The sequence below is a fragment of the Orussus abietinus genome, unplaced genomic scaffold (genome assembly GCF_000612105.2).
Source record: "Orussus abietinus isolate OABI.00-Male unplaced genomic scaffold, Oabi_2.0 scaffold329, whole genome shotgun sequence".
NCBI classification, from domain to species: domain Eukaryota; kingdom Metazoa; phylum Arthropoda; class Insecta; order Hymenoptera; family Orussidae; genus Orussus; species Orussus abietinus.
The window spans coordinates 41,129-53,959 of NW_019394501.1; the positions used below are offsets into that span (position 1 = coordinate 41,129).

Here is a 12,831-nt window from a genome sequence, read left to right on the forward strand (position 1 = left end):
TGAGGCCAAACTTGAAGATTAAAGAACTCCGTTCCTTTGGTTATTGGACTTGCCGGACCGGTCTTTATTTCTTTTGCATGTGTACTGGATGGAAAAAATGGAAATAACATTCGCATAAAATTCCGCGAAGATGTAAGAAGCGTTAGAAAATTGACCAATCCTAATCAATTACCGATATCTCTATAATCTCTCTAACAAGGAAACATTCCCAAGTGTCCGCCTCCGATCTTATTGAGTTTCATATATGTTGAAAAACACAAAAATCTAAGAGACACGTGTTTTTTTATATCTGCAATGGTCCATATTTAAGGGGTGAAACAACCCCCCAAAGTTTAGCGAAAAATCGGTTTTTTAAATATTTTTCGTAGGAGCAGTGGAGGGATTTCGACGAAACTTTGCATAAACGTATTCTGTATAAGGACGGTGACAACACAATATTATTCAGCAATGTTGCACCCCCTCAAGGGGGTGAACTACCCTTCAGGTGACATTTTTTTGTAATATCCATTAAACAAGCACTCCTACTTAAGTTCCACTTACGCGATATGATTGCTCGCAAGAAATTAAGAAATACGTGTTTTTTGCTTTTTGCCAATAAACATTTAAACATCGGTTGTAAACAATGAATGTAGGTGGTATTGAAAATCCAATTTTATCGTTTCACCACGGAGATTGTTTTACTAGTTGGAAACGGGTGATGACTGCATCGTCGAATCCGTTGCGAAACAATTTAAGCCTCTGAAACTATTTTTTAATTTATTTATAAATAATTATGTGTTATGAAAATCAATGACATTTTGAAGAATTACCACGTTGACACGACTTATGTACGATGAATTGGTCACGATATAACCCAATAAAGGTAGTCGAGATATACCCTAATACCACCTACATTCATTGTTTACAACCGATGTGTAAATGATTATTGGCAAAAAGCAAAAAACACGTATTTCTTAATTTCTTGCGAGCAATCACATCGCGTAAGTGGAACTTAAGTAGGAGTGCTTGTTTAATGGATATTACAAAAAAATATCACCTGAAGGGTAGTTCACCCCCTTGAGGGGGTGCAACATTGCTGAACAATATTGTGTAGTCACCGTCCTTATACAGAGTACGTTTATGCAAAGTTTCGTCGAAATCCCTCCACTGCTCCTACGAAAAATAATTAAAAAACCGATTTTTCGCTAAACTTTGGAGGGTTGTTTCACCCCTTAAATGTGGATCATTGCAGATATAAAAAAACACGTATCTCTTAGATTTTTGTGTTCTTCGACATATATGAAACTCAATAAGATCGGAGGCGGACACTTGGGAATGTTTCCTTGTAAGTCCTTTCTGAGCTCGATGCTATATTGCAATTTGTCGATTTTTCACGCCGACATCTTAGGTCCTCGTGGGATTATTTACGTCCGTCAATGTATACGGATTACGCGTTCATTTATGGACGATTGTACGACTTGGGCAAATACACTAATTTTTCTTTTTTCTCTTCATTCCCTAGATTGTAAAAAAGATCCGCGGGAAAGTAAAGCAGGCGTGATCGATTCCGGCATTCGACGCAATGGACTTTCACGAGACACTTGCTATGTACCATCTCGGCATTTACATAAGCAACTAGGCATTTGGAAACTTGGTTTTCTCCGTGCCCGTGAGGCGAATCAATGAATAATCGCGATTAAACGGAGTAAATTCGCGTTCTTGAGAAAATTCCCTCTCGATTCCATCATTCCCGGATGTCACTTCTTTACAGAAGTTTCCGGATATCATTTCCTTCCGATGACTCAGGACTGACTCTGAAGTGAACGCGGAAGAAAAAAGCTTAAAAATAATTAATATAAAGAAACTGTACTTACGAGGTATTTTCCAGCATGGCAGAGACATTGTACTTATTTCTTCCAAATAGTTAAATAAATCCAAGAAAGTATCTCGCGATTTTCTCTACTCGGAACTTTCAAGATTTTCCAGCCTCTCTTCCTGGGCTCCGACAGTTCTGGATTTAAGTTTATTGCGCGTAATAAGCAGAAAGATGCAAACCGAGTCAAGGCTCGACGAGGCGTTGCAATTTACCCGGAGACTGTAATTTGGCAGCCTGTTTGCGCTGCGCCTTGCCGCGCAAATGTCGAAACGCAAATTCCGCTCTCGGAGCAGTACAAACGGTAAGAGTCGACAATTGTCATTACTATTACCGAACGGGGCTAAAGTGCGGTCCCGGTTGAGTAACGGCGAACAGGACTGTGTAAGTCTTTGCATTTCTATTTGCGACTTATCCCATTGTTAACCGCTCCTTTTGGCATTTTGCAACTTCCTGGGCGCTGCGCGGAAAAGACATTTCCCAATGACACGGTTGGATTGAAGGAAAAAAAGAGCCTCGCCGATAATCGATCGACGAATGCATCGATGGATTCGACGCCGCGTCTCGTTGCGTCGTACCAGAACTCACTGTGTACAAAGCTGGATAAATAATTGGGTAACCACTCGACATGGTAAATCGAGCTCGCAAGAATGTTACTCAATTTTTTTTAAATAGTTATAGAGGGTGCAGAATTTCAAAGAAAATTCATAGGGGCTTAAATATCAGTTATTATTAAATATACAGATAATAAAAAGCTTTTATCATCACATTGTTCCATTCACCTTGTAAGTGTTGAAGTACTTGACATTTCTATGGGAAGACACAGTTGGAACCGACTTGCATAAAGCTGGACCGTATTCAGTACTACACTTAATACGGATGCTTACTCGCTGTAACTTTCATTAGTGTAACGATACATCTTAAGTATGCAATTTATGCATAATTACGAGTCCCTCGACAAAACTGCCGACTTAGCGGATAGCAAGAAGTGATTAACGTTGTAAAGTATCAAACGTAAATCTCGGTTCTGTTACACGAAGTGTCGGAATAACGTTGACTCTCTTGCAGGTTAATCACGGTCAGGAAATAAACAACGATAAGAATTAAAGGATCCATTCAAAACGGGGATTGTTGAACATTTTGTTCTTATGGCGCTTCGTTACACCCTTAAGATTACTGTACGCTAAATTATTAAATATTTGGCACATACAGAGCGAATGTCAACGTAGAGTTTCAACTGCGAATGAGTCCCTCCATCGCGGAGATTCAGTGTTAAAATTTCTTATCATTCCTGTAGTTGAGTAGAAATATCTAGGACGGCGCAACTTAGTAATGTTAAGAATCGGGTCGCTGTACGAGTGTAAAGTTACTTTATGTGTTAATCGTTTTATTTATAATATAATCTTAGAGCGACGTTCGTGAGAGATGTCTATTTCTGAGCGTTCGTGAACGGGCGAGCCGAGAAAATATATATATCTATTCACTGAGATATCCTGCGACATTTTTTATTTACAATTTCACCGGAAACGGTATAAGACTATAGTACAAAATGTATTTCTCAGTTAGAGCGTGATATACATATTTTGTATATTTCCGGAATTTTCCGTTCTCCGTCACCTATTTTCCCTTTTTATCAATAGGTGGTGTACAAAAGTTCCTTGATAAAATATTCATACATTTTGCGACGCGTTGATTTAGAACAATGCGTTTGTACAATTGCGAAATGGTACAACAGAATTCGTTCTCGAATAAAGATAATGTTTTCCTTTTCGGCCATTCGCGCGAACACCTACATGTACAATGAACCGTTCACATTCAATTATTATAAAACTGGTAATGAATCGCACTTCTGAAGTTCCTAATTGTATACTCCTCAAATACCTACGTACATATAAAAACTATATACATATTTGAGGGTACAAGACATCAATTCTCGGCAGTGAAAAATATCGTCTCAATTGATGTTGTACTTTCGGTATGTACGTTCTCCTTAAGGATGCGCAACAACTTCTGGTACCTGTAACCAGCACCGCGAGATAAAATCGTCCTACTCGATGTCGTTGACAAGTAACATGCTCGCGCATGAAACGGTCATACATTAAAAATGTCATTGCAAATCTCCTTCCCAGATCCCTACCCGGATTCCTTAACGTCCTCGAGTATACACTCCGTCGACAAATCACGACATCTCAAAATAACACCATAGTCAATGTCATACTTTCACCGTGGACATTCCTTTCAAAGGTTGACCATGATTCGCGATACCGCTTAAACTGCATCATTGATAAAATCATCTCGCATTATGCTGGGGACAAGTTGTTTGACGCGTACATAGGTGTGTCTCGCAAGGTGAGTGTTCTTTAGTTAAAAATAGTCATGATACGTTGTCTTTGATATGCTGCATCTAGACGATCATAAAATGAAGAAAAGAAATAAAAGAAATGTCGGCATTCTTGCTTTGATCGTCCCAAAGAATGACGTCAAGATCGATGCGGTGTACCACTACCGAATCTTATTCATTTAAAAATGGCAGTGACGTTTCCCATCTATTATCTCCCGACATTAGAGATTATTGGCGTATTAAAAATAGCGTCACAGTCGGCGCAATTAAATTGCGCAATACCCATTCCGTTTAACGGGGTACTTGAACTCGTTTCATTTCAAGGCTGAAGACGCGTGATACGTGTACCTCGTAACGAGATTAAATCATCGCACCTAATGCCAGCGACAAGTAGCTTGGCAGGCACGTACATGGGCTAGGCAGTCGAATCGCTCATTGATTAAATAATTAATTACTTGGTTAATTAACTGATGACGATCGAGTAGGTATATCAGTAAGGATGAAGAGCAGCCAGACCCAGTCTTGGAGGTTCGGCGTAGCTGTGACGATATCTACCGGGTGTTGGTATTATATCTAACGCAGGTCTTGCGCTTTCTCGGTCCAGGCCGGGATATCTTTCGTGATCTGCGAGCTCCTGATAAGTTGCCGATCTCACTCGCAGCTTTTCCCGCGGCTCTCGTAAATGCTGCCGATCGCGAATCTCCCGAGTCTGTGGACGTTAAACCAGTAAATTAATTAACGGATCAACGAAAATACATGAAAACTTATAATAAATTATCTAATTAATATCATAACATCATAATATATTAATATCATAACGGGGAATATCTACGCGCGAGAAATTTGATAACCAGAGAAAAAGCTTTCCCGTACTTTCTCATCCCCGACTTGGGAAAATTATTGGCACGGTTTGCATATCCGATAAAAAAGTGGATTTAACCGCAACGCCGGATTCCTCGATGTGAATTAAGGCGGATTAAAATTCTCGTCATTTATTTCTAACTAACCGCGATGCATAATTTGTATTCCGAATGAATTCCAGGTCAGGTGTTCCAACCGACTGGTTGTGGTACGACCTGCTGACTGAATCTTCCGAAGAGCTGTAAAACCGGCCTTCGTCATCCGATGGTCGATATTAATCATTTCAAGTCAGATAACCGTTACAGGAATTTGCAAGAAATTTCGTGCAAGGAGTTCTTCGCGACCATTTGTGCGCCGATAATCGGGGCTTGAAATTAATTGCTCCCCGAAAAGTGAGACTAAAAAAGTACCGTGGCAATGTGACCATTTTTCTTCCATTGTAAGGGGAAGGAATTAAGGATTTTAAATTGAGTCATATGTTACTCACTTCTCTGTCTCTGCATTCCAGAATACTTCTAGGCTCTCGATTGTCCCTGCCAACGGAAGCAGGACTTTCGTAGAAGCTCCGAGGTCGAGGCCTCGTTGCTTCCGGGTCCGGTTGACGTTCCGTCACGTATTGGTGCATCCGGGGTCTCGATCTGGCTCTGTATGACATTTCGTTTTCGCGATCGATCAACTCGGGTTGACTTCGACGAATTTGATGCTCTTGAATCGGGACGGAATTCGAAATCGACGTCCGTTGTCTACCCGATGACTCCTCGTGAATTTGCCTGGACACGTCGAGCCGGCTGAAAGAAAAAACCAATATGCAAAGACGGCGTTACGATCATTATTCGTTATCTAAACGATTCCCATTATAGAATTTCTCCATTGAAATGCACATAAATGGGACTCTTTAAGGTGATATGAAAGTGGAGTCCGAGGGCTGTCGTCTATGGAACTTTCTTTCAAACTGCGAATAGTCGGTGTACAAAGATGACTAGGGTATAAAAGTATTCGTTAAGTCTTGTTAAACGGTGATGTATGTACCAGTTCCACCGCCAACGTCGCGAAAGGTTTAAAATACTTTCTACAAAAGATTGGCCGTTCATATCTTCTGCCTCCAAACATATATATGAACTACATATTCGGTGCACGATTAAAGGCTCTTAAGGTGAAGTGAAACACCCTTCAAATCAGTCGATTCGAATACAACACTTTTTTTTAAGGGTATTAGACCACACTGTCCGAAACTTTGACACGTCACTCCTGATCGTCTAAGAATTGTCCCGACACATTGAAAATTTTGATTTTTCAAAAAAATTGTTTAACTCAGTCCAGACCAGAACCAAAATGGCGTCGAGCTCTCATATTTCGATCCATATACAATTATCGAAGGCTCTGATATGAGAATCGAAAGGGCCGGGACAATTTTCCGACAATTTAGAACACTCTGGTAATCGATAAACTCGCATTTGAACGGGATAAAAGCAAAAAAAGTGTTGTATGCGCTTCTTTGCTAAAACGATGGTAATACGAGGTCTCGGAGTGAAAATTTAATTGACCTGGAAATCACAGATGGCGCAGGGGGTCCCTCCGCAGTCAATTAGGGCCCCAGAAAGCATGAATCCAGAGGATTTCTGGAGTTTTACTTCGATTTCTTGATAATTATTCTACAAAAACGACAGCTGGAGTATGCCATTTGGTACAATACCCAATATAATTCGACCCAGCTGTCAATATAAAAACGAAGTCGAGAACGTAGGCATTTAGGAAAATCTTCTTTATCGACGTCGATCAAGTTCCTCGACGTGTTTCACTTCACCTTAACTGGCCAAGCGACATTCTGAAATTGCCCAAGAAACCGAGCCTTTCCACAAGTTGGAGGGTAATTTCCGAGGCACGATTTTGCGCGACTAATTCCGTATCTTTTGAGGATATAATTGGACGCGTCGGCAATTTGCAACCGGAAGCATGGACGCAACGCTAATGACGATCGAAAGACTCATTTTCTAGAGGCCAAGATCTCGGTTAGAAAGCAAGAGGCAGCGACACTCGGAGAAAACGACGACTGCAAATGACCGCCGATATCTCCCCCGATGTCTCGGCACGAGATTGCAATTTATTTGTTCCTCCTCCGCTTTTTCATCCATTTTTCAAGCACTTTTCCCCTTACTTCCTTCCTCGACCCGGCTTGCTGCCGATGACTGCTGGAAATCCGATACGTCTCTGAGAAACGAGCAACAAACTTGCTTGGACTCCGGGCGAGATTCTTGTACGGGTTTGTCGACCCCCGCGAAGAATATTTCCCCCGCTTCGTTATTAAGTAGAATTCCGGATTGGAAGACGTGCGCATGCCGACTCGAATATATTCCTGCAGGACTCGAAACGCTCTCAAGGACTTCGCAAGGATGTCGGGAACTGTTAAAATCCTTTAATATCCTTTAGCCTCCTGCGAATAACCATGTAATCTTCCGCTCGTAAACTTGTCATTACGGAACGGGGCCCATGGTGAAACGAGCATTACTCGTTGCTGGCATTGATGTCAATGTCACCGTGGGCGGTGCTCCCGAACATTCGTTTCAAAGGTGTTCGCAATATTTCGGACTCATAGGCGGCGCATTACGAAAAAGCCTTCGGGCATCGCCGACTCCAGGGTCAAATGAGTCCATTTATTCAGAGATATGATTCCTCTCGACTAGCGCCCAGAATTCTCTTATAGGTGCTGCGGAAGAACTATAAATCCCCCATCTAATTGAAAAAAAAAAAAAAGAAGAAAAACCTTTTCCCCATAGTTTATTCCAAGTCCTAATATGCCGCCTCCAAATGAAACCAAAAATATCGACATACAAATTGAATCTACATTTCTCGTTATTGAAATTTTTCAATACCACGTTAGAAGGTTTCGACTTTGGCGTTTAGAAATTTTGATTCGGCGAAATTATTTTCCCTTCAAACTGCCACGATTGTTAAGAAATATATAGGTGGATAATAAAGGATCGCCTCGTCGGTGGAAGAGATACGGTTTATAATTTAACGACACCTCCGCATATTTACCTGCCGACTCCGTGATTCTCAAGGTTTTCTCTCTGCCTTGAGAGGGCAGGTCTCGCGATGACCTCGCGTTCCATGGCTCGGAACATCTCCTTGGCATCCTGGAATCTCTCCCTGGGACTGGTGACGTCGGCAGGATTCATCCTGGGTTGGTATTGCGGACTTGGAGTTCTCTGCCTTAATTCGGGAGCCCTGCGACCCTTATGGCCCGAAGGAGACACTCCTCTGGCCACTGTTGGGATTCTCTCGGGACTCCTGGCCACCCTGGGAAGCGTCAGGTTAGATCCTTCCGGCAGGTAGTCGTTGTCTTCCGCAGGTACTCCCCAGTCCTCGTCTGAAAGTATCCAAAGATCTCAACATTTGAAACTTTCACGAAGCAACGCTCGGTGAAAGATATTTTAGTCTTCCGAGATATAATAAACGCCCCTGTATCGCCCAGGTCCAAAAAATGACACCCTAATCGCTTTAATATAATTTAATGCAGTGTTTAGTTTTATATCTAGGTACAAAAATAGATCATTCTTAAATACGAGGAAGGCTACATAGATTGCACGTTTTTTTTTTTTATTGAATCCCACTTGTTTCAAAGGTTAACGATCACCAACAAAGTTTTCACCGTTAGGCTTGTACTTTTTTACGTTCAGTACTTACAATGTTTTTCTCTCGAACTATTTCAACCGTTTATTTCCGGATATCACGAAGACGTGCATCACATTGTCATTAACCACGTTTATTAAAAAAAAAAAAAATATGACTCCAAGGGCATCGGAACGAGGTGGCTCGAAAATATGCCTCAAGATACCGAGATTGGAAAGTGCAGGTCCGCGTGTTTGAAATTCCTCATTCGGCTCCATTGAGTCGTAATAAAGAAACTCCTGAGCGACGCGTAGAATGCAAAGGCGAACTTTAGAAAGGAGCCTAATTTTAAGGTCGTTCTTGAGCGGCATTGCGATGTCCACGTACGGAGATAAGTCTAACTTTCCTACGATAAGAAGGTGAAATTGAGTGTACAAGCTTACGCTCGGACGAGGGAGATATAAATCGTGGAAATTTATAGTCCTGATACGTCGAACTATAAAACATCGTATCGCAACTTCCCTCCTCGTCCGCGGGACTTTCCACGAGGTGAAATTCAAGATTCCGAGCGGCTTGGAAAGAAAGAAAGAAAGGAAAAGAAAATCACCCCGAGAGGAAGTAAAGTCCCGTGGAATTAATTGACGCTCTTTCCTCTTTCTCCTTCCGCGAATGATTTTCGCAGGAATGTCGAGGTGTCGGACGTCTCTGGCCGCGATACCGAGAGGTGGCACGAAAGGCCGAAGTCGTCCGGTAAGAAAGGAAAATGGCAAGGATGAAGAGAGGAAAAGGTCGGATCGAATAACACGGCCGAGAAGTCATCTCGCGATGGAGAACAATGCTCGAGGGCGTTGCGCGATTTCTCATGAACGATTCGCGCAAATCCGGATCGTTTCTGGGAGTCCCGACGATCATCCCGGGGCTCGGCAATAAATCAGGAGTCGCGGCTCCGCGTTTCATTTGCTTTACTGTTACTTCGCGAGAAAATAACGCGTAAACCGGTGCCGCCGGTATTCCGTAGAAAACTCCGAGCAAGGTCGAGGAGAGAGGCCAGATGGACGAACCAGTTGAGATTCTAGGGGAAACGTATTAAAAATGTCGAGCGCCAACCAGTCGGCAACTTTTTCAGGACACGGAATTCAATCTCGGACACGAATCTCCGCAAGGTCGGGAATAAGAGAAATCTGACGGAAGGTTGGCCGCCTAATGGGTTTACACCGAGTAGGCCTTTTCGGTTAAAATTGTATCTTGGAATAATTGAAGGTTAAGGGAGGAGGGACACGCCGATCGAAAGTGCGGATCGGTCATTCTTGACGTTAGACCCGTTTGATCTGCACATCGATTCGGTGAATTAGGGCGAATTAAACCGCGGATGGCCTCGGCAGCGTTCATTTGACCAGATGCTAGCCTTAATTCTTATACTCGGTGAAGATACGGTATTAAGAGGAGAATAGCCGGCGGATAACGGGAGAGCTACGTCCATAAGGAGAAACCTAGGGAAAAGGACGGCAAGAATATGGGACAAGAGAGGTCTTGGATCGACGAGGCCCCAAGTACCTCTGCCGAAGGGGGCCACGGGATCGAAAGAGGGAAAAGGAGAGAAAGAGGACTCATCGGATAACGGGGGATTCGCGTACATAAAAGGAATTCCAGTGAAAGGGCACCGCGAAGACGAGAAAAAGAAAATATAGGCTAGAAAGGGTCTTGGCTCGATGAATACCCCCGCCTGCCCCCCCACGAAGAGGAACAAGGAATCAAGAGCGAAGGAGAGAACGTGTAGCAGGATTCTGTAGAATTCGATAGTTATCGATACCGTTAAGGTGAAGTGAAACACCCTTCAAATCAGTCGATTCGAATACAACACTTTTTTTTAAGGGTATTACACCAAACAGTCCGAAACTTTGACACATCACTCCTGATCATCTAAGAATTGTCCTGACACATTCAAAATTTGGAGTTTTAAAAAAAAATTTTTTTTACTCAGCCTAGACCAGAACCAAAATGGCGTCGAGCTCTGATATTTCGATCAATATAAAATTATCGAAGGCTCTGATATGAGAATCGAAAGGGTCAGGACAATTTTACGACAATTTAGAACACTCTGGTAATCGATAAACTCGCATTTGAACGAGATAAAGGCAAAAAAAGTGTTGTATGCGCTTCTTTGCCAAAACGATGGTAATACGAGGTCTCGGAGTGAAAATTTAATTGACCTGGAAATCACAGATGGCGCAGGGCGTCCCTCCGCAGTCAATTAGGGCCCCAGAAAGCTCGAATCCAGAGGATTTCTGGAGTTTTACTTCGATTTCTTGATAATTATTATACGAAAACGACAGGTGGAGTATGACATTTGGTACAATACCCAACATAATTGGACCCAGCTGTCGATATAAAAACAAAAGTCGGCAACGTAGGCATTTAGAAAAATCTTCTCTATCGACGTCGATCAAGTTCCTCGACGTGTTTCACTTCACCTTAAACAATTGGACGACAGCGCTAACGACGTCGAAAGCTACCGATAAAGAAACCCCGCGTCCATAAACGGAATCCTACCGAAACCACGAAGCTGACAACGAAAGATATAGGTCGGAAAAGGTTTCGGATCGATAAATTCCCACCTATCCCATGCAAAATCGAGAGAGGAAAAGAGAACGAAGTCACGGCTAATAATGAAAAAGTCACGCCCATAAAGGGAATCCTAGGGAAAAGGCAGCGCAAAAACGAGAGAACGGAAATTTTTGCCGGGAAAGGTGTCAGGTTGATAAATTCCCGCCTACCCCCTCGAAGAGGAATGCAAAATCAAGAGAGGTGGAGAGAACGAGGACTCAGCCGATAACGAGAAAGCCACGCCCGTAAAGGGAATCCTAATGAAAAGGACACGGAGAAGCCGGAGGGGAGGGGGGAATATAGGCCAGGAGAGGTCTCGAGTTGACGAGTCCCCGGGTGCCCGGGTACCCGCCTCAAAGGGGGCCACGGGATCGGAAGAGAGGCGTCCAAGTGCGAGGAGGCTGGGAGCTGCCTCGAGCTGTGGGCCGGGAATGCGGAACATCGTTCCTTGGCCTCGTCCGAGGTCGACTCACGCACGAATTTACGATTCCCTCGTGTCGTCACCGACTTTCCCGACTTCGCGATCTCTCGTACTCTCGGCTTCCCCAGACAATCAGTTTATAGTATTTTCCCCACTTTCCGGCCCTCGCGGCGTCCGCGGGATCTCCGAACCTTTGCGTGCTCTCCGATCTCTACGAACGTTGCTCGCTTCGCTATCCCTCCAGACATTGCCGACATTACATAATTCTTCGTTATATTATATTTCATATTTTTCTAAAATAATTATCCGCCTCCTTTTTATCCTTTGATTATAGAATTGTATCGGGACCCTCGTAGCCTTTGCACGATGTCTCGGTAATTCACTCGGCTTTCCAGTTCGACCGTGTTCAGCGGATCTCTTCAATTTCCGCCGTGTGTTTCGTCTTCCTCGGCACTTCGCTTCCCCTTCATTTACGATTCGCGTGCCCGAGGCGAATATCTCATTCGCGTCGGACACTCCGAAGACCTGCTCCTCTTCGTGTCTCCTCTCCTTCTTTCCGGGGTCAGGGAGACAACCGAGAAGCGATCGGTGCTCGTTCCGCGAACGCGACTTTCAGAGATCCCCGTGATCGTTCTCCACCTGCGTGTACCGACGAGTCCCTCCCCGGCGCCTCTCCTGTATTAAGGTGATACGAAAGTGTGATAGGGTAAGTCCGGGATATATGGACCACCGGTATAGACGGACTAGTCGAATATTTGGCTGGGGTGTCACAGCAGCGCTGCAGTCGTTGTCTGAATTTGTTCTTTTTGAGTAGACGGAACCACGCTTAGTTTTGCTCATGAGTTTCATGCGTATTTTAGAAGAAAACTTTGTTTATTTCTTTTGGTGAGTTGAAAAATATTTTATACTGGATTTATTTGATATGTGGTTAAGTTAGTTTAAATGATTTCGACGTAAGATCAATCCTATAACTCAAGTGTATACTTGAGTACAATCTTGACCTAAAATGGCATGCCGGTAGCGTTGTTTGTCTGGACGGGAAACTGGTCCATCTATCCCCGACAATTGGGATAGATGGACTACTTGAAAAAACCTGGGATAGGCGGACCATATCTCCTATTAGGGCTTTACTTTCTATATAAA

General features: G+C 43.3%; 1 protein-coding gene across 2 annotated transcripts in view; it reads right to left on the reverse strand.

Moving 5' to 3' along the window:
• Positions 1–2,568: 2,568 nt before the first annotated feature.
• Positions 2,569–12,831, reverse strand: part of LOC105694368 — a 24,812-nt gene continuing 14,549 nt past the window's right edge. For both annotated transcript variants that reach the window (XM_012414970.1, XM_012414979.1), the window contains exons 6-8: positions 8,091–8,421; positions 5,542–5,842; positions 2,569–4,902 (exon numbers count right to left, since the gene is read on the reverse strand). In XM_012414970.1, the coding sequence (XP_012270393.1) occupies positions 4,684–4,902; positions 5,542–5,842; positions 8,091–8,421 (851 nt within the window). In that variant the 3' untranslated portion in view covers positions 2,569–4,683. The remainder of the gene's footprint in view (positions 4,903–5,541; positions 5,843–8,090; positions 8,422–12,831) is intronic.